Source organism: Puma concolor, chromosome B2, assembly GCF_028749965.1.
Source record: "Puma concolor isolate L17-30 chromosome B2, mPumCon1.1.hap2, whole genome shotgun sequence".
Classification (NCBI taxonomy): domain Eukaryota; kingdom Metazoa; phylum Chordata; class Mammalia; order Carnivora; family Felidae; genus Puma; species Puma concolor.
This window is the reverse complement of record NC_141671.1, coordinates 28,726,705-28,746,800: the sequence shown is the minus strand read 5'-3', so window position 1 is coordinate 28,746,800 and position 20,096 is coordinate 28,726,705. Positions and strand designations below refer to the sequence as shown.

Below are 20,096 nucleotides of genomic sequence, written 5' to 3'. Positions count from 1 at the left end.
TTTTCTTATCCCCCAGATTCCAGTTCTCTGTACTTTCAGTGGTACTATAGAATTCCAGTACCAAGTATGGCTGTCTAAATAAGCATAAGCTATTGGTAACGGTGCTGTTCATGTAATATCATGTTACAGATGGCAGTGTGTCTGATCATTTTCTGTAATCTGTTAAGAGAAACTGAGACACATGGGGTAGGTTGTTAGGTCTTTTTATGGTCCTGGTTTTACTATGAATTTAAGTGTACATATTAAAGTAACTTTAGGGGCGCCTGGGTGGCGCAGTCGGTTAAGCGTCCGACTTCAGCCAGGTCACGATCTCACGGTCCGTGAGTTCGAGCCCCGCGTCGGGCTCTGGGCTGATGGCTCAGAGCCTGGAGCCTGTTTCCGATTCTGTGTCTCCCTCTCTCTCTGCCCCTCCCCCATTCATGCTCTGTCTCTCTCTGTCCCAAAAATTAAAAAAATAAATAAATAAATAAATAAAAGTAAAGTAACTTTAAATTGTGAGGTACTTTAATGTTTCCCTTTCTAATCTCATTCAACTTGCTTATTCCTGGAATAAATTGTGTTGTGGTGTGTGTGTGTGTTGGAGGAACACTCCTTCCAGCCACCTTCACCCCAACTTGCATCAAGCAGAGAATGTAGGTTAAAATCACTTCTATGATCTGTGGTCTCAAGAGTCAGTGCCATGAAAAGGACCAAATAAGAGAAATTGTTCTTTTCAAAATAAGAGAAAGTATAATGTTTAAATAAACATACTTGAAATTATGAGACAGTCTTAGAATTATATGTCAAGTTTTTATAGATGACAGTTCCTGGCACATTAATTTTTTTTTCATTATTAAGGTTATAAGATCAATAGGGATATAGTTTGGTTAGTGTACAGTGCCACAGTGACTTTTCTTGCTATCTTTTCTTTTCAACTTTATTGAGATATAATTGACAGATAGCATTGTGTAAATAAATATAAGGTGTTACCTCATGTTGATTTTTTATTTTTATTTTGCTTTTAATTTATATCCAAATTAGTTGGCATATAGTACAACAATGATTTCAGAAGTAGACTCCTTAATGCCCCTTACCCATTTAGCCCATCCCCTCTCCCACAACTCCTCCAGTAACCCTCTGTTTGTTCTCCATATTTAAGAGTCTCTTATGTTTTGTTCCCCTCCGTTTTTATATTATTTTTGTTTCTCTTCTCTTATGTTCATCTGTTTTGTCTCTTAACGTCCTCATATGAGTGGAGTCATATATTTGTCTTTCTCTGACTGACTAATTTCGCATAGCATAATACCCTCCAGTTCCATCCATGTAGTTGCAAATGGCAAGATTTCACTCTTTTTGATTGCCGAGTAATACTCCATTGTATATATATACACCACATCTTCTGTATCCCTTCATCCATCGATGGACATTTGGGCTCTTTCCATACTTTGGCTATTGTTGATAGTGCTGCTATAAACATAGGGGTGCATGTGTCCCTTTGAAACAGCACATCTGTATCCCTTGGATAAATGCCTAGTAGTGCAGTTGCTGGGTCATAGGGTAGTTCTATTTTTATATTTTTGAGGAACCTCCATACTGTTTTCCAGAGTGGCTGTACCAGCCTGCATTCCCACAAGCAGTGCAAAAGAGATCCTCTTTCTCCACAGCCTCAGCAACATCTGTTGTTGCCTGAGTTGTTACTGTTAGCCATTCTGACAGTTGTGAGGTGTATCTCATTGTGGTTTTGATTTGTATTACCCTGATGATGAGTGATGTTGAGCATTTTTTCATGTGTCGGTTGGCGATCTGGATGTCTTCTTTGGAGAAGTCTCAATTCATGTCTTTTGCCCATTTCTTCACTGGATTATTTGGTTTTTGGGTGTTGAGTTGGATAAGTTCTTTATAGACTTTGGATACTAACCCTTTATCTGATATGTCATTTGCAAATATCTTCTCCCATTCTGTCAGTAGCCTTTTAGTTTTGCCAATTGTTTCCTTTGCTGTGCAGAAGCTTTTTATTTTGATGAGGTCCCAATAGTTCATTTTGGCTTTTGCTTCCCTTGCCTCTGGGGACGTGTTCAGTAAGAAGTTGCTGCGGCCAAGGTCAAAGAGGTTTTTGCCTGCTGTCTCCTTGAGGATTTTAATGGCTTCCTGTCTTACATTTAGGTCTTTCATCCAGTTTGATTTTATTTTGTGTATGGTGTAAGAAAGTGGTCCAAGTTCATTCTTCTGCATGTCGCTGTCCAGTTTTCCCAGCACCATTTGCTGAAGAAACTGTCTTTATTCCATTGGATATCCTTTCCTGCTTTGACAAAGATTAGTTGGTCATATGCTTATGGGTCCATTTCTGGGTTCTCTATTCTGTTCCACTGATCTGAGTGTCTGTTCTTGTGCCAGTACCATACTGTCTTGATGATTAAAGCTTTGTAATACAGCTTGAAGTCCAACAAGTCACATTAAAGTTACTGAAATAATAATTTTTTTAGAGGTATCATGGTTTGATGACAATTTTCCCAGTGAAAATAGCATCCATGAGTAGAACTATCTTTCCAAGACCATAAAATATCTGACTATGCTAATATAGAAATAGCTTTAATAAATGTTTATTTGGTTTGAAGTCAGAATATATTAATTTCAACCAAGCTGGTGATGGTTCTCAGAAAAAAACAAGGCAAAATCTCAAGGCAAAATAATAACAACAACAACCACAACCCTCCCCCAAAAGCACCAGAAGGAAAAATATTTAAAGTGCTGTTAAACTCACAAATTTAGGATAAAATCAAAGTACTCAAATTCTACTACCAAGGAAAGCCTATATCAAATTAAAGCTTCATTCCAGAAACTACTTTATCAGGGATCCCTGGTGTTTTAAAATAGATACTTACAGAAAAGTTCAGAAAGTTACACTCATAGGAGTAAACTGAGCTAGAAGTACAAAACTAACTCAGTATCACAATCTTGCATTCACAGAATCATTATAGATATGATGTGAAGGTTCTTAGATGTTTTAATTATTAGTCCTATTTCATGAGGAAATCATTTGCTATACTTACATTTAAAAACAAGGAGATTCTCCTGGACATTATTGCTCTTTGTCAAATGTTTATTGTATGAGTGAAAGAGGGTAATTTACTTTTAAGCTGCTAATATTACAACAGGGATCAATTCATCTGATTATTTTTTTTCCAGATCATTAGGGTAAATAGCTGGGAACTAGGATGTTGGGGGGGGAGGGGGAAGAAATATAAGAGGAAATGGATGGGACCCCAAACTCTGTACATTATCAGTTTCTCTTGGCATACAATTTCAACAAAATGCGTCAGAGTTAGAAACACTCTTAAATATGAAGCTGCCTTAAACTCACTTTGGAAAAAGGCATGCCATAGATAAATAAATGACATGTAAGCATATGTCATTCTAGTAGCTAATATTATTTATATTAACACTGTCAGATACATGAAGATGTTTTTCAGATTTCTGGTCAATGACAATCCTGGCTACTGCTTTAGCACTATTTTATATTTGATAATGCTATTTATATATTGGTCTCTTTTATGTTAGCAAGTTTCACTTCTTAAGAAGCATACTGGCTTATTTTCAAATTATGATTTCTTATAAACAAAATGCAAACAGAAACAGAACATTCATTTTCAATGTTTTTATTCCCCTTTATATTTATTAATTCATTACTATTCAGAAATAAATATTAAAATGCAACTCACTGTCTTGTTCTGTGAAACCAGGTCAAAGAACTATATTAAAGCTTGTTATAAAGTCCATAAATAGTTTTGGGTAGGAGGACAAAACTTACTGTTCAGAACATTCTCCAGTTTTTGCGTCATGGATCCTTCTACTTTTTCCGTTCCATCCGCTTCTAGCTTTTGATGGATAGCTAGAAAAAACATCTAGTTAAAGTGTGGGCTATTTTAGTGGGTGGGAACACATTACATCAAAATGACATTTTTAAACAACTTTAAAAACAAAAAAAGGTCATATTATTTTCACTGCTGGAAAGAAGCACAAACATGAAAAAACTCTGCAAAGTAACCAGCAGACACCAGTCTAAGTTATTCACAGATAAACACTATTAAAATAGTACATAATACATATACTCAAATCATCTGATAATCCAGGCTAAGTGGTAAACACAGTTAAATTAAAAAAGAAAAATGAGATGTAAGTAACTAATATCTTTGATATTTGGCCACAGGAAAGTCATTTTTATTTCTCAGTTTTACCATCTGCAAAACAGAAATACTAGTATTTGAAGTCTACCAACCTCAAAATATTTCATTTCAGCCTTGGACATAAAATGGCAAAACACATATTATTCATGTTCTATTCATTCTGTTATTACTTCCTTGGAAGTTCTCAAGATCTATCTAGTAATATCTAACAATATATCAATTTGTGGATATACAAATGACATTGGTGTTTTTTGCTATTGATATATGTCTGCATGGTTCTGATACACATTATGAAAAATAACTTTATATTTTAAAACTGCTTTACCTACTAGAGGGTAGGTTTTATTTTATTTATTTTTTTTTTTAAATTTTTTTTTTCAACGTTTTATTTATTTTTGGGACAGAGAGAGACAGAGCATGAACGGGCGAGGGGCAGAGAGAGAGGGAGACACAGAATCGGAAACAGGCTCCAGGCTCCGAGCCATCAGCCCAGAGCCCGACGCGGGGCTCGAACTCACGGACCGCGAGATCGTGACCTGGTTGAAGTCGGACGCTTAACCGACTGCGCCACCCAGGCGCCCCTAGAGGGTAGGTTTTAAACAGAGCAAATCAAGCTTATCTAGGTAAAGTATTAAGAAAATTTACAAAATGAAATAACCAAATACAATTTCAAATCAAAACTGTGACATAATAAAAATAATAAAATTAGAAAGGCAAACATTAATTGAGCCATGACCATAAGTTAAGCACAATCATAAATTTCTAATGAATATTGTTCATCTGGCAGGAAGTCAATGAGGCATGTTCTAATATTTTTATTTCATAGATGAGAAATTACATGGCTCAGTGATACTAAATAAGTTGACCAACTTCACAAAGCCAAACCCAAAATTTGAACTCGAGCTGTCTAGTCTCAGAACAAAACTTCACCCCATACTGATTATATGCACAGGCAAGCGATTTAACCTGTGTAAGCCTGTTTTCACATTTATAGAATGAAAAGGATAGACTTACTATGTTAGTTGGGAACTGCATTCAGATGCAAATAAAAGATATCTCTCTTCCAAATAATAGCTGCTAAAACACCCAGGATTTTATTGTTTCACATAACTTCCTTGGCAAAAACTCAAATGTAACATGTGTAACTCCAAGGGCTTCACAGCCAGTACAATGAAATTACATCACTCTTACAGTCCTTATTCTCCAACATTCAAATAGCATGTCAAACTCTTCTTAAAAGGAATTAACAGGTTCTGCCTCAACCCATCAGTCAAGCATGGTAGATTTGAGGGAGTGGGGGGTCTGCTTAAGAAAAAAAAAAAATGAAGTGTTTTGTTTTAATCACAATTTGATTTGTTTCCCTTGACTCATTGATTAGAAAATTCTGGGCAAATTCAGTGTTCAAATGCAGTATAAAAATATTCTCAATGCATAATAACATCTATTTCTCTCCTTCTTTAATTACTTCCTAATTTTGATCCTGCCTTTTTTTTTTTTTTTTTTTTTTTAGAGAAAGAGAAAGCACAAATACGAGCATGAGCGGGGCAGAGACAGAGAGAAAATCTTAAGCAGACTCCATGCTCAACACAGAGGCCCAATGCAAGGCTTGATCCTACAACCCTAGGATCATAACCTGAGCTGAAATTAAGAGTAGGATGCTCAACCGACTGAGCCGCCCAGGAGCCCCTGCCCATTTTTAATACCTTTTTTAAAGCAATTTCAAATTGTGTTTGAAATTTATAAACAGAACGCTTCTGTTAGAGAAACACATTCAGAGAGAGAAAAAGAAATACATTTTGAAAACAAAGTCAGCCAGTATATTCTTAATCGTCTTGGTTGATTCAGGAGTGAAAAGAAAGTTATTTAATGCTCCAAAATTGGATTATGCAGTAATAGCAACATAAAATGTTTCCACATATTAAAACCTAAACTTAACTTGAACTCGTTAAATGGAAAAGAACTTCCCTATCTTTAAAGAAAAGAGATAAAAATGCCCAAATATAAAAAATAGAAACTAAAAAGACTACTCACACTATTTATTTAAATGCTGGTGTAATTTTCTGACAATCTTGCTGCAAAAGAATATATGGCATACATTGCATTTTATTAAGGGGGCATTGCAAATGGCTCTTCCATGGCAATAAGATATTGCATTTTACAGTAGCCTTGCTTCAAATGTTGCTTTCTAAGTCAAAACCGTTAAAAACCATGCAGCCACATTTCTGTTGCTGACAAAACCCATCACTGATCAGCAGGTCAAAATGAGGTAAGTCTGGCTCCCCTCAGCTCAGTTTACAACCTTTTTATGCTGACAAAGCAGCTTCCTGCCACCCATCTCCAGCACAGCAGAGTCACTGTCAAGCTGTCAGCCAAGCATGAGGACCAGGAGACACTGGATCTGATAAAGGCAATCCTATTTTCCAGAAAATTAAACCAAATAACCCAATGTCTGGTTCACTTGACCTTTTATTTTCTCTAAAAACATTTTTAAATAGTATAACTCAATAAGCAACTTGGTACATGATCACAGGTTTGTTATTGTTTCTAATATATTAAAACTTAAATATGTGAAACAGTTGTACACCATAAAATTGTATTTGGGAAACAAAAAAGTATGTATATAAAAGTTCTATTCAAAGAAAATTCAGAGTTATAAAAAGACTGCCTATTGATTCACTGAAATTTGTTTTATTTAACTCTCTAATTAAATGTGGACATCAAATTTGCAGATTTCAATAAAAAAATTCATAGCATTTGTCCATACATTTATATAATGCCATTATTAAATGAGGCACTAGAAATGATACGTGTGTATAGCAATGTCTGTAAGATTTAATGTCAGGTACACTGTGATCTACACACTCTAACCACTATATATTACTACTAGCCTATATGAGACAGGAATATTCAAACTAGGTCAAAGACTAGCAAACTATTTCTTTTCTTTTTTTTTTTTTTAATGTTTGTTTATTTTTGGGAGAGACAGAGCACGAGCAGGGGAGGGGCAGAGAGAGAGGGAGACACAGAATGCGAAGTAGGATCCAGGCTCCGAGCTGTCAGCACAGAGCCCAACACAGGATTCAAACTCATGAACCACAAGATCATGACCTGAGCCCAAGTCAGATGCTTAACCGACTAAGTCACCCAGGTGCCCCACCAACTATTTCTATAAAGAACCACATAGTAAATATTTTAGGCTTCATGGGCCACATAGGGCCCCTATCACATATTCTACAACTGCTTCCCTCTTTTTTTTTTTTTTTTTTTTTTTTTTTTTTCCTCTCACACAAACCTTGAAAAACACAGCCATCTTTAGTTCCTGGCCTGTACAAAGACAGAAAATGGCCAATCTGGCCCACACACCAACCTCTGAGGATAATATTTACTAAAATAGGAGACTAGGAAGAGTTAAAATGAGATCTCTTAAAAATTTAAATTTGTAAAGAACTTTTCAAACATTTAGTTTTTACTTACACCAAATTTTTATGAGTGGCTAAATTATATAAATTACATTTAAATAGGCCAGGTAACCTGTGAATCATTTCCTCAGTTACACTGGGAAGAAAAACAATAATGAAATAATTGCGACTATTATACAGAAGGCTAATAAGTATAAAGGATTCTCACTTAGATAACTGGATCCTAGACAACCATACCTGCCTAAATAACCTTCAGATATCAACAGACACTAATAACAGAATGTGCCAAAAAATCAGTTATGGCTACACTGTCTCAAGTAGCAGTAACAAAAGTAACATGGGAGGGAAGGTCAATTGTGTATCGAGCACCATGTGTTATTTACTCTGCTTCGGCCTCTTAGTTATTCTTTAGTATAACATGAATAAAAATAATTCATACAGTTTTGGTCCATAATTGTTCTCAAAAAAAGCAAGTGATAATGTTGGACTTGCCCATAAAAACAAGAGACCAAACAGGTGAAAAGCTCAAGGGGCAGTCAGGGAAATGTTCACCAAAACAAAGATGACAATCAGAAGGCACTGAGAAGGGGTGCCTGGGTAGCTCAGTTTGTTAAGCGTCCAACTTCGGCTCAGGTCATGATCTCACAGTTCATGAGTTCAAGCCCTATGTCAGGCTCTGTGCTAACAGCTCAGAGCCTAGAGCCTGCTTCAGATTCTGTGTCTCCCTTCTCTCTCTGTTCCTCCCCCGCTCACACTCTGGTGTCTCTTGCTCTCAAAAATAAATAAGCATTAAAAAAAAAAAAATTGAAGAAGGCACTGAGGAAATGAAGAAGGCCTTTAATAATATGAAAAGCTCCACAAACATCACCGTGGCCTGCGAGAACTGGTGTGAACTCATATCTGGTAAGAAACTATATGTCTCATCAAGACTTCAAAGGATTGAAGGGGCGCCTGGGTGGCTCAGTCAGTTAAACTTGATCTCAGCTCAGGTCTTGATCTCAGGGTCATGAGTTCAAGCACTGTATTGGGCTCTGAGCTGGGTGTGAAGCCTACTTACAAAAGAAAACAAACAAACAAACAAACAAACAAACAAACAAAAAAGTACTTCAAGACTTCAAGGGATTAAAAGAGAATGGCAGGGTGACTGCCATGGAAAAGTAACACAAGATGCTGGGAATATCTTTGCAGAACATAATAAAGTAAAAATTACAATAAATATACTGAGGTTAACACTGGAAGTTATACCAGACACACTAGTCAAGTTCTAATTAAAATATTTATGGATACACACATGAAAAAAGAAAATTGACAATAGCATAAATACTTCAAGATAAATAAAGGCCAGACAAGAGGGCAACAGCCACTGTTTACCTGACTGGGATGGCCCGAAAAACACCCTTGGATACATATCGAACAGTCTACTTAATCAAAGAGAAGAACACAGATGATACCAAAAAAAAAAGAAGAGTAAGGTGTTTATTTATACTCTGTCATCTCTATCTAGCCTAATTCTGACACAACGCATCTTCTAATTTTTTTATAACTATCTTCAGGACTATAATTCTGCTCCCCCATTTTTCTTACTTCTAACAACTCCCTTCTCTTTACAATATTTAGAGACCACATTTCCTAACACCCAGTATGGCAGGAAACAGAAGAAAACTAGTTGAGGCATACTACTATTGGGCAGCATACTGAAAAACAGAAAAGGTACTGGGTACCATATAGGAGAGCAGAAAGAAAGGAATACTATTTCTATACAAGGCCATTCAGAAACAAACCATAAATGATAGTTGACACAACAAAAGAAAAGTGTTGAAAACTGCAGGTATGGGTCTACAGATTCTAAAAGCTTATCAAGTATTGGGAAAAATGAATAAAGACAAGACCTACATTCTAATATATCCTGAAAGGCACTTGGTTTTTTTTAATTCAAGTCAAAACAAATATATCTTTTAATCATTTAGGGAGAGAGAAAAACATCAATTCATCTATAAGTAATAAAGAATTACACTGGCTCAGGACTTCTCTCTATAACACTAAAAGATACTGGATCAATGTTTTCAGAAAATAATTCTGTATGAAGCAAGACACATTTCCAGATATGCAAGAATTCAAAAGCTCTAGCACAAAACATATATCCCACTGTTCAAAAAATTCAAAGATAGAAAAGATGAAATGTAAAATGACTGGCAAGAAACATTAAAGCCAATTAAATTTATGTGAATAGATGGTAAATTTTAATTAACTGCAGTAAATGTGTTATAAAATGAAATGCAAAAACAAAAATAATTGAGAAACATAATAATGAAATGGAAAAGAAAAGGTAAAATAAAAAGCTATAACTCCAGATTAAATTAAGACCAGAAAAAAAGGAAAGAGCATGAGAAATATAGATGTCCTGAACCGATGTTATACACAACAGGAGGCAAAAGGCAACCTATAATAGAATTTAAAAACATTTCTTGCCAATGTGCAACAACATGGTCTATATAGCACAGAAGGAAAAATGAAAACCGAAAAATATAATAGAACAATAAAAACAAAAAGACAAAAATGTCAGGATAAATGTATATGGCTTGAATTTTTCTATTAAAAGGCAAAGACTCCCAAACTGGTATAAAAATATAAAAATTCTACCATATGTTGCTTACAAGAGAAATGGTAAAATCAAAATTTCTAAAGGTTAAAAAGAATATGATGTATAATATATTAGGCAAATGCATATATAATATTTCATATTAATATAATCGCATACTAAAGAATTTAATCTTACCCAAAAAGAGGTCTGGCTTTTGTCTTTAGCTTCTGAGAGGTCACCTCTAAGCTTTTCAAATTCTTACCTGATGAAAGTATCTTTGTTTACTTGGGAGCCTTGAGCTATACCAGATAGTGTAACAACGTAATTTACAGTGAAGACTTTGGGTCACTCCATATCAGCTTGACCTCCAGAGGGACCTCTAGATGGAGGTCAGCCATTGGAGCAGTCAACTATGTCTATGTGACAGAGCTCTAATAAAAATTCTGGACACCAAGGCTTGGATGTTATTCTCTGGTAGGCAGTACTCCATGTACACTGACTCACATCATACCAGGTAAATCAACGTTGTTTATGACTCGACCGTGAGAGGGCAACTTTCACTCCATGCACAGAACTTTCCTGGACTGTGCCTCATGAATCTTTTCCCTTGGTTGATTCTAATCGATACAACTACCAATACCCACCCCACTGGGGAACCCACTTGATCCATCACAGTGTCTCTACAGGAAAAACATGCAGACACTAAAGGCCTCCTGAAATAATAACACAGGAGTACACAGTACCATATATGACCAAAAATGTTGAAAACCAAATCTAATGTCCAAATAAGTCCAAGCAATACAATGGAAACTAAAATAAATTAAATAACACCATGAGGAAGTAATCAGTCAAATCCAGAGTATGGGATATCCTATAGGACAAACAGCCTCATGTCTTCAACATATCAATTACATGGGGGAAAACAAAAAGTCAAGGTAGCAAAGGTAAGGGTATTCTAGTCTAAAAGAGGCTTAAGAGACTTAAAAAGACAAATGAAATGCTTGGACCTTATCTGAATCTTGATTTGGACAAACCAACTATAAAGAAAGTTGGTGGGTAAATGGGGAAATTTGAGTATGACATGGGAATTAGAGGATATTGAAAAATTACTGAAACTTATTTTGGCTGTAATAACAGCATTGTGGTTATGCAGGTAAATGTCCCTATTTGGGTGGGAACCATATACTAATGTATATAGGAGGGAAATGTCATGGAGCTTTAGACTCACTGCTTGAGATCAGCAAAACACAACCAACCTCAAAAAATATCACTGAAGCAAGTTTGAAAAACATTACTAACTTAAATCTGACAGTTATACAGGGGTGACTGTACTATTCTACTTTTAACATGTTTGACATTTTTCAAAACAGAAAAGTAAAACAGATTACCTGAGCAAATAATTTATTAGTTCTTTCAATGTATTAGCTCTTTCAAATTTCCAACTGATAATTCCTACTTTACATAACCCATCACATAGTACCTACATATATACATATACAGATTCAAATGCTTCTGTAAAACACTAATACCAAAACCTGACCAAAAAAGCATTTCAAAAAACTACAGATCAATTTCACTTAAGACTATAGTCAGAAAATTTTCTAAAGAGCTACCAACAAATCAAATGCTATAGTATATTAAAATAATTACCCAAAGGAACACTCTAAAGAGTAAAGGAGGTTTCTAGCATACACAACTGAATATACAATGCAACTCCAATTTTGTAATATGGACTCATATAGGCCAAGAGCAAAAAGACCAAAAGAAAATACATCAAAATGTTAATGTAATTATCTTTACAATGGTATTAAGTAGTGTCTGTTCATTACTTATTTACTGTCTTTTTGTAATATGCATTTCATTTACATTAAAACACAGAAAAGCTAGATATGTGTGTAGCTAAAATCTTGGAATTTTATTATTAAAATCACTTTCTATATGCTATAGAGTCACCTGCTTATATGATTAAGCAATTGGTCAGAATTATCTTTGTTAAATGTTAAGTTACCAATATACTTAGGTGAAATAATTTTAAATACAATAATTTCTGAGAACTGCTAATCACCTATGGCAAATTATCATTTACATAGCTACTAGGGAATTACTAACCTAATTCTGCTTGATGATGCTAAACTCTGTTCATATATGCTCAGGTTTCTATTGTTAATATAGTAACATTAGTAACTTAAGACAGAATATCAATAAGCACAAAGAACGAAAGAAAAGCATCCCACCAAAAAATACAGGGCACAGAGTGTTTATCAAAGAAAATTATCTAATTTCTGTTCCTGCTAGGCATTCACATTTTGCTCCTTCAAAAACCTAACTTCTACCTAACAAGGAAAGAGCTGTATCAGATGCACATTAACTTCCCAGAAGTCATCTATGCTTGTTTGACCCAGGAGAAGGGTTTTAGAAACAGTAACAGGATGTCTGTACTTTGAGAATACAAATTAATAAAAAAAATTAAGTCTTACTGAATTAAAGGAAGTGTGGCTTCTTAGTCTACACTTAAAAGTGCTTATGTGCAGGTACTTAGTTATAGGTATATTTGTTTTTAAAAAGAATTAGGCTAACTTTTATTAATATTTTTTACTAAACAGTAATTTGATTTCTATTAATTAAAGGTGATTTAAGGGGTGCCTGGGTGACTCAGTCAGTTAAGCATCAGGCTCTTGATTTTGGCTCAGGTCAGTGAGATGGACCCTGATGCATCTGGCTCTCCTCTGACAGCACAGAGCCTGCTTGGAATTCTCTCTCTCCCTTGCTCTCTGCCCCTCCCCCTGCCCAGCAGGCACACACATGTGCTCTCTTGCTCTTTCTGTCAAAATAAATAAATAACTTAAAAATTAAATAAATAAAGTTAATTTTAGGTGAGAAAAAACCCTACCCAACATCTTTTCCATGATATGTCTAAAACTATGCTATATCTATTTAATATACTTGCTCCCCCATATAAAGATGACAAAATGGATGGTGGACATTTAACTATTGTGTATAAGGTTCATGGGGTGATAGCTGAAAAGAATGACACATTATCATCAGTCCTTACCACACACCAAACACACAATGGATCACATTTACAGAATTAGTCACATGTGTAAGATATTGATGGATATAAGAGGATTTTTAAAATTCGAGAATTTTACCTATTGGGATTTAGTTTCTTATCAGCCCTGGAGATTGGGCATTGTGGGAAGGCAAAGTAGTCTCCTATTTCACATATGTACAACGGGTCAACAAAAGCCTCAGAGACAAATATTTAAAGTACCAAGCCTTCAAAGAGATTCCAGCCTGGTCTGCAACAAATATTTATGGCACATTTTAGATCTCTACTTTTATAAATACAGACTGAATGTCACACCCTGTAAACACTCTGCAAACACAGTGTTGGGTTTCTGTTGTGGAAGCCCCAGCAGATGGCTCTGAGGGTCACCTTACCTGAGAGGGCATCCTGGGCTTCAAAGAAAGTACTAAGACCTCCTTTCACATATGCCAAGCTGCCTTCACTTTTCTTGTTAGCCTGTCTCTTCAAGTTGGTGACTGCCATTTTAAGCTGTTCAAAACTGAAATGAAATTAAGAAACCAAAAGTGTGAGACTCCTAAAAAGCAAAAAAGAAATCAGATAATGCATTAAACGTGAAATACTGAAGCCTAAGTTAAGAAAGACATAGATTGACACAAGATGTAACCAGATTAAAACAAAAAGCTTTCAAATTCTTACCTACATCTAAATTTATTTATTTATTTATTTATTTTATTTTATTTTTTTTTTAAGAGAGAGTGCAAGCAGGGAAGAGGAGCAGAGGAAGAGAAAGAGAGAATCTTAAACAGGCTCCATGCTCAGTATGGAGTCCGACACGGGGCTCAATCCCACACCCTGGGATCATGACCTGAGCCGAAATCAAGAGTAGGACATTCAACCGACTGAGCCTCTGAGGCACCCCTACATCTAAACCCTTTTATTATAAATAACAAAATTACAGCAACTATAAAACAGATCTGTAGCCCTCAAATGGTCATTCCAAATGTCAGACCCCTAAGAAATGAACATACATATAAATATTTCTATAAATAATATGTATCATATATATGATTTGCCAGGTAAGGAGTCCTGAATATCATGTCCCTTTCCACAGACCTAGATCAATGCAGTGGTTATCTATCTAAGGCAGAACTCTTCTGTATGTTCATTTCTGTGTCCTATATCAAAATTAACCGTATCATGATTCACCACATCAATATCCAGTCCTCTGTCATTAACAGTGAAATTATAGAAAAACCTGGGGGGGTGGGAGCGGGGGCAGTCAACTCAACAATTTAAATAACTAAAAAGACCAAAATATTTTATCTCTACATCTCAAGCAGAGAAAATTGGTAGATCTCTATATTTTTTTATTTCCAGCTGGGCTAAGAAAATCTGGCTGTAAAAACAGAGATCAATTCTGAAATACAGTAATAGAAAAAGCACATCTGTGATGTAAAATTAGAACCATCTTCTGCAATTAAAGATTTGACATTCCCTTTAAAAATGTATCAGGATTCTCTCTCTCTCTCTCTCTCTCTCTCCACACACACACACACACACACACACACACACACACACACACACACACACGCACACCAATGTTTCCTCATGTTTTCTAATGGTTTTCACTCTAACTGGTGAAGGAAAAATTTCTCCTAAGGTGTATTTTAACAAATTAACTTTTCAGGAATGTAAATTTTTAGCAATAAACCATTCATTTATTCAAACACTGTTACTAAATTTAATTGCTGCAAAAAAGTTACAAACCTACTCTTATCAAGAGTGTGGCAAAATGTAATTAGCAGACAATAAGGAGCACTTTAATTTGGATATAAGACCTTGACTATTTTTGGCTAATTTTAAGGCAAGTCTTTGCAAAATGATAAATCAAATCATCTTCCTTTGCTCTATAGTCAGGAAAAGAAGTATGTTTACTATTTTACACCAGGACTTGAAAGTTTTGTTATTTGAATAGAGAGAGATCACATCAGTTTAGGTACCCAGATGAGACTCCACAAAGTTTTAATGGGTTGCACAAATATGAATCATACAGAAACAAGATGGCAGGAAACAAGGGACTGCTAATTATTAACAACATTTCATAAATAGGAGAAAAGATACCCTGAGATATTCATGAGCTCACCCAAAGTCAAAGGGCTCCTACGTGGCAGAGGCCAGCCTAAATCCCTTTGTATCATATAATCCTATTAGGTACAACCACATGAAACAATAGTCCAACATCCACTGACCTGGTAGTTGAGTGGTTTTCTATAAGATACCAAGCAGCTGAAAAATTCTCACTTGTAAAATCAGCACTCATTCCAGGGAACAGCATTTCTAAGTCCTTCTGGGGAAATTTACTTCTAAGGGAGAAAAAAGATTTAAAATATACTTCAAATGCTATTACTACAATAATGTAACAGACATCCGAGAGTACCTAATGTAATAAACAGGACTACAAACCATTAAAATTATACATCTTACATTATGGAGTCTATATTTACATGTGTATACAAAATATATTTCCTACACCTCAGCTCATTTCTTATTATATAAACTTAATGTATATGTAAGAAATTAGTTAAAATACAGAAATTACATCAATATAGAATTTAAAGAGGCTGAGTTGATACTTTATGACATCTATCCAAATATGCAATCATTCTCTATTCAATGAATAAAAATCAAAATTTGTATACACTGAAATTTAAACATTAGTTTGTTAAAATGGTTTTTGTTAAAGACTTATATGAAAGTTGTTTTAAAACATACTAAAGCCTATTAATAAAAATTAGAGCTAATTAATAAAATAATTATATTTATACTTCTATGTCTATATCTAGAATAATTTTAAGAAAAGCTTATAACAGGCAATCCCCTATCTGTAGCTGACTTTATTGCCTACATTTTTAAGGTCAACTTCCGGATCATTTCATTTATGTATCCATTCAAATAATAACTAAATACTAACTATAGTTCAGGCTCCATGCTGGAAGTCAGACAGTTGTATCTAAGAGCAAAAGTAGTATGGGCAAACCCTGTTATGGGCTTATGAGCTAGCAGCCCTCACCATATCCCCAACTCTTCATCTGTAGAGGATAAAGTCCAAGTTCTATAGTCAAGTCTCTCCATGATTCAAAACTGCTTACCTCTCAGGACTCATTTCTGCTCATCTAATCCTCAAAACTGGGAGATTCAGTAACTTCAAAGGGATTACACTTTCTTGCATACATCATGTTCATTTTCACTTCACTCCTCTGATCTTGGTGTCCTTTATGACTGAAGTGTGGTCCTCAACCCCATACACTGGATAAGCCAAACTCATGGGATATGGACGGGACACAGCACTGTTTCATAGCCCAGTGTATTCAGGGTTGTGGGGAGCCATTTGGGGGGGGGGGTGCAGAATTATCACCACCCTGTAAGAAAAGGTGAGCAGGTGCAATGACTTCTACTCACTCTTATCTGAGAGAGACTTGATTTCACATTATTATGAACACAGCCTCAATTCAGAAATCACGTAGTGTGGTCCAAGATCAGCACTCCATCTTTACCAACAACAACTCTCTGATGGAGCTCCTTGACTTACAAGTGACCTTACATACAACTTACAATGGACTGGGGCCTACTCTCTAGTGAGGTGCTCATCTTGTCCCAAGAAACATCTTTCCCAGGGCAGACACCTCTACTGTCTATGTGCACTGTTCCTGTGCTCTCAGGTGCCAGGATCTCTGTTTCACAAATGCAGGGAACACTCCATGGAAGCCACACTCCCCAGTTATGAGTTAAGAAAAGCAGATGTGGGGCGCCTGGGTGGCACAGTCGGTTAAGCGTCCGACTTCAGCCAGGTCATGATCTCGCGGTCCATGAGTTCGAGCCCCGCGTCGGGCTCTGGGCTGATGGCTCAGAGCCTGGAGCCTGTTTCTGATTCTGTGTCTCCCTCTCTCTCTGCCCCTCCCCCGTTCATGCTCTGTCTCTCTCTGTCCCAAAAAAAAATAAACGTTGAAAAAAAAAAAAATTTAAAAAAAAAAAAAAGAAAAGCAGATGTTTGTCATACCTCCCTTTCACAGCCTAGCACAGCTTCTGTCAAAGAATCTCATAAACTCTTCCCCTTCACTCCTGGCTCCCTTCATCCCTTCATAGTCCCTAAAAGGGCAAGGGATGCAAAGAGCAAAACCAGTTCTCTATGATTTCCTTTGTAAACCCTACACTTTAATCTAGAATCCAACATCTATTTGTCAGTAAGTCAGTCAATAGAAAGAGACCCACTTTATTTCCTATTACACTTACCTTTCTCACTATGACATTTTCTTTCTTTTTTTTTAATGTTTATTTATTTACTGGGTGGGGGAGTGCAGGTGGGGGAAGGTGTGCTGGGGGCAGAAGGTGAGGGATAGAGAGAATCCTAAGCAGGCTCCGTGCTGTCAGGGCAGAGCCCAATGTGCGGCTTGTCATGACCTGAGCTGAAATCAAGAGTCAGATGCTAAACCAAGTGAGCCACCCACATGCCCCACAATGTTTTCTTTTTTAATTAGTGGGGAAAAAAAAGCCTTGCTTAGCACTACAGTAACAGACAAAATGAGACTTTAAGAGAATCATGGACATCAAGCTGGCATTACCTCAGTAATCAGTAATTCAGAGAGTAAGTCAATCTCACAGCATTCCTCACTGGCTCCAAAAGTTAGATTATAGTCTGAATCTTCTTGGGGTGCATATGTGTTCCAGAAGCTTGTTGGTCATTTTTACCAGACAGAATCTCTGAGAGGACTCTGGAGAACTCTGCATTTTTAGAAGTTTATTTTGATTTGGATTCTTCTTGCTGGTTTGGTACTTAGTAATAAAATCCTGTCACCTTGGGAAGTTTTTCTCATTTATAAATAAAATGTACATCATGACTCCAAGTTAGAACTTTGGGGGAATATAATGACTGAGTTGAAAGGGCTGAGCCCTACCTAAGTAACTAAAAACACTTCCTTATGATATGCATAGTCCATACTCCCTAGTTCTACCTTAATTGGTGGGCAGTGTCTGTCTAGAGTGTTGTGTCAAAGATCATATGTCTAAACTGGAAAGAAAAGCATAATGAATTAGTGGGGTCTGTCTATGGTGTGAAGGAAAAGTACATGGAGAAATGCCTAACATTTTTTTGTCAACCTTACTTCTTTTTGACACTTAAACTGGTATTCTATGTAGTCCTAACACTTTGCTTGTTCAGAAAGTTGAATGATCTTAACAGAATCAAAAAGTACTACAGAATCATCTGATATCAACTAAATCCCTACTATTAACATTCTTTATCAAGTATTCAACTATGTGAAATTCTCTTCTAACAAGGGTCAGTTCCAAACTCACAGATTAAAGACACAGCTAACAAAAAAGCAGCAAAAGGGGACTCTGAGAAGGCAAACTGAACTTTACCCTTCACGCAAGACCTGTAGTTTTATTATGGTTGCATGGGTTCCCTACCCATAATCAGAGCAGAAGTGTGAAGAGGGATTAACATCAAAAAAGGATAAAAAAAATGCAGACACAAATCCAAAAAATACAGCAGTTGTATGTACTGGTGAAATGGCTGAGACTGCATAGTCCCCATGGGTTTGACATTAAATCACGCTTAACATAGTTTAAAAAAAAAAAAGAAAGAAAAAACTGTTATTTGTCTTTCTCTGTGTGGTATAATGAAATCAAGGTCCATTCATGTTGTTGTAAATGACAGGATATCCTTCTTTCTCGTGGTTGAATAATATTCTACTGTACATATATACAACTTCTTCATCCATTCATCCATTAATGAAGTTAAGTTGTTTCCATACCTTGGCTATCGTGAATAATGCTGCAATGAACATGGGAGTGTAAATATCTCAATATCTTGTTTCATTTTCTTTGGATATACACTTAGAAGCAGAATTTCTGGGTCATAATGGTAGTACTATTTCTAATTTTTGAGGAATCTCCATACTGTTTTCCAGTGTGGCTGCACCAGCCACTTATAATTAATAAAACAAAATAATGTCGAGAGGCGCATGCGCACACACACACATACACACACACACACACACACACACACACACACACACACACACACACGCAAAAGCTAAAGAAAACATATGGGAGGGGTTGGATGTATTAGTTACCTTGATGGTGGAAATCCTTTCAGAATGTATACATTTATAAACTCATCAAGATGTACACTTTAAATATCTTACAAATTTATCTATCAGTTATGCCTCAATAAAGCTGATGATGTGTAAAAAAAAAAAAAAAACAAAAACAAACAAACAAACAAAAAAAAACCTTGGATACACACAGCACATATGAAAAAGGTCACATCCTAAACAGTTAAAATGCTTAAACTGGTGATACTGAACAATGTAAATATGCAGCTATCTACAACTTCCCATATTTAAAATTCATCTAATTCTTACACTTCAATATTTTTTGGTGTTTTATTTTTGGGGGGAGAGACAGAGCAAGAGCGGGGGAGGGGCAGAGAGAGAGGGAGACACAGATCCGAAGCAGGCTCCAGGCTCCACGCTGTCAGCATAGAGCCTGATGTAGGGCTCAAAATAGTGAACTGTGAGATCATGACCTGAGTCGCAGTCGGGTGCTCAACTGACTGAGCCACACAGGAGCCCCCAATTCTGACATTTTAGAAACGTGTCATTTACAATGTACTAAACTGTTATTTCAACAAATATAAATAAACTTGTCTTATCATAAGATAAAAGACTCATGTCTGGTAAGGCTCTAGGAGGTAAACCATTAAGAAACTCTCCTACTCCAGGACACCTCCATATCGCCCTCCTCCTCAAGAGGGAGCAGAAATGGGCCTGGCCACATTATTAATAGCGGAGTTTCTTGGTGATAAAGAAAAGCACATGGGACATGGCCAGGTTTCCACAGGC

At 36.1% G+C, this 20,096-nt stretch overlaps 1 protein-coding gene across 3 annotated transcripts in view; it reads right to left on the bottom strand.

Annotated features, from left to right (window-relative positions):
- Positions 1-20,096, bottom strand: part of EXOC2 (exocyst complex component 2) — a 275,073-nt gene that overhangs the window by 189,131 nt on the left and 65,846 nt on the right. For 2 of the 3 annotated variants that reach the window (XM_086706457.1, XM_086706458.1), the window contains exons 5-7: positions 15,441-15,554; positions 13,605-13,729; positions 3,788-3,868 (exon numbers count right to left, since the gene is read on the bottom strand). In XM_086706457.1, coding sequence (XP_086562583.1) covers positions 3,788-3,868; positions 13,605-13,729; positions 15,441-15,554 — 320 coding nt within the window. The remainder of the gene's footprint in view (positions 1-3,787; positions 3,869-13,604; positions 13,730-15,440; positions 15,555-20,096) is intronic. The other variant, XM_086706459.1, reaches the window with a different exon arrangement.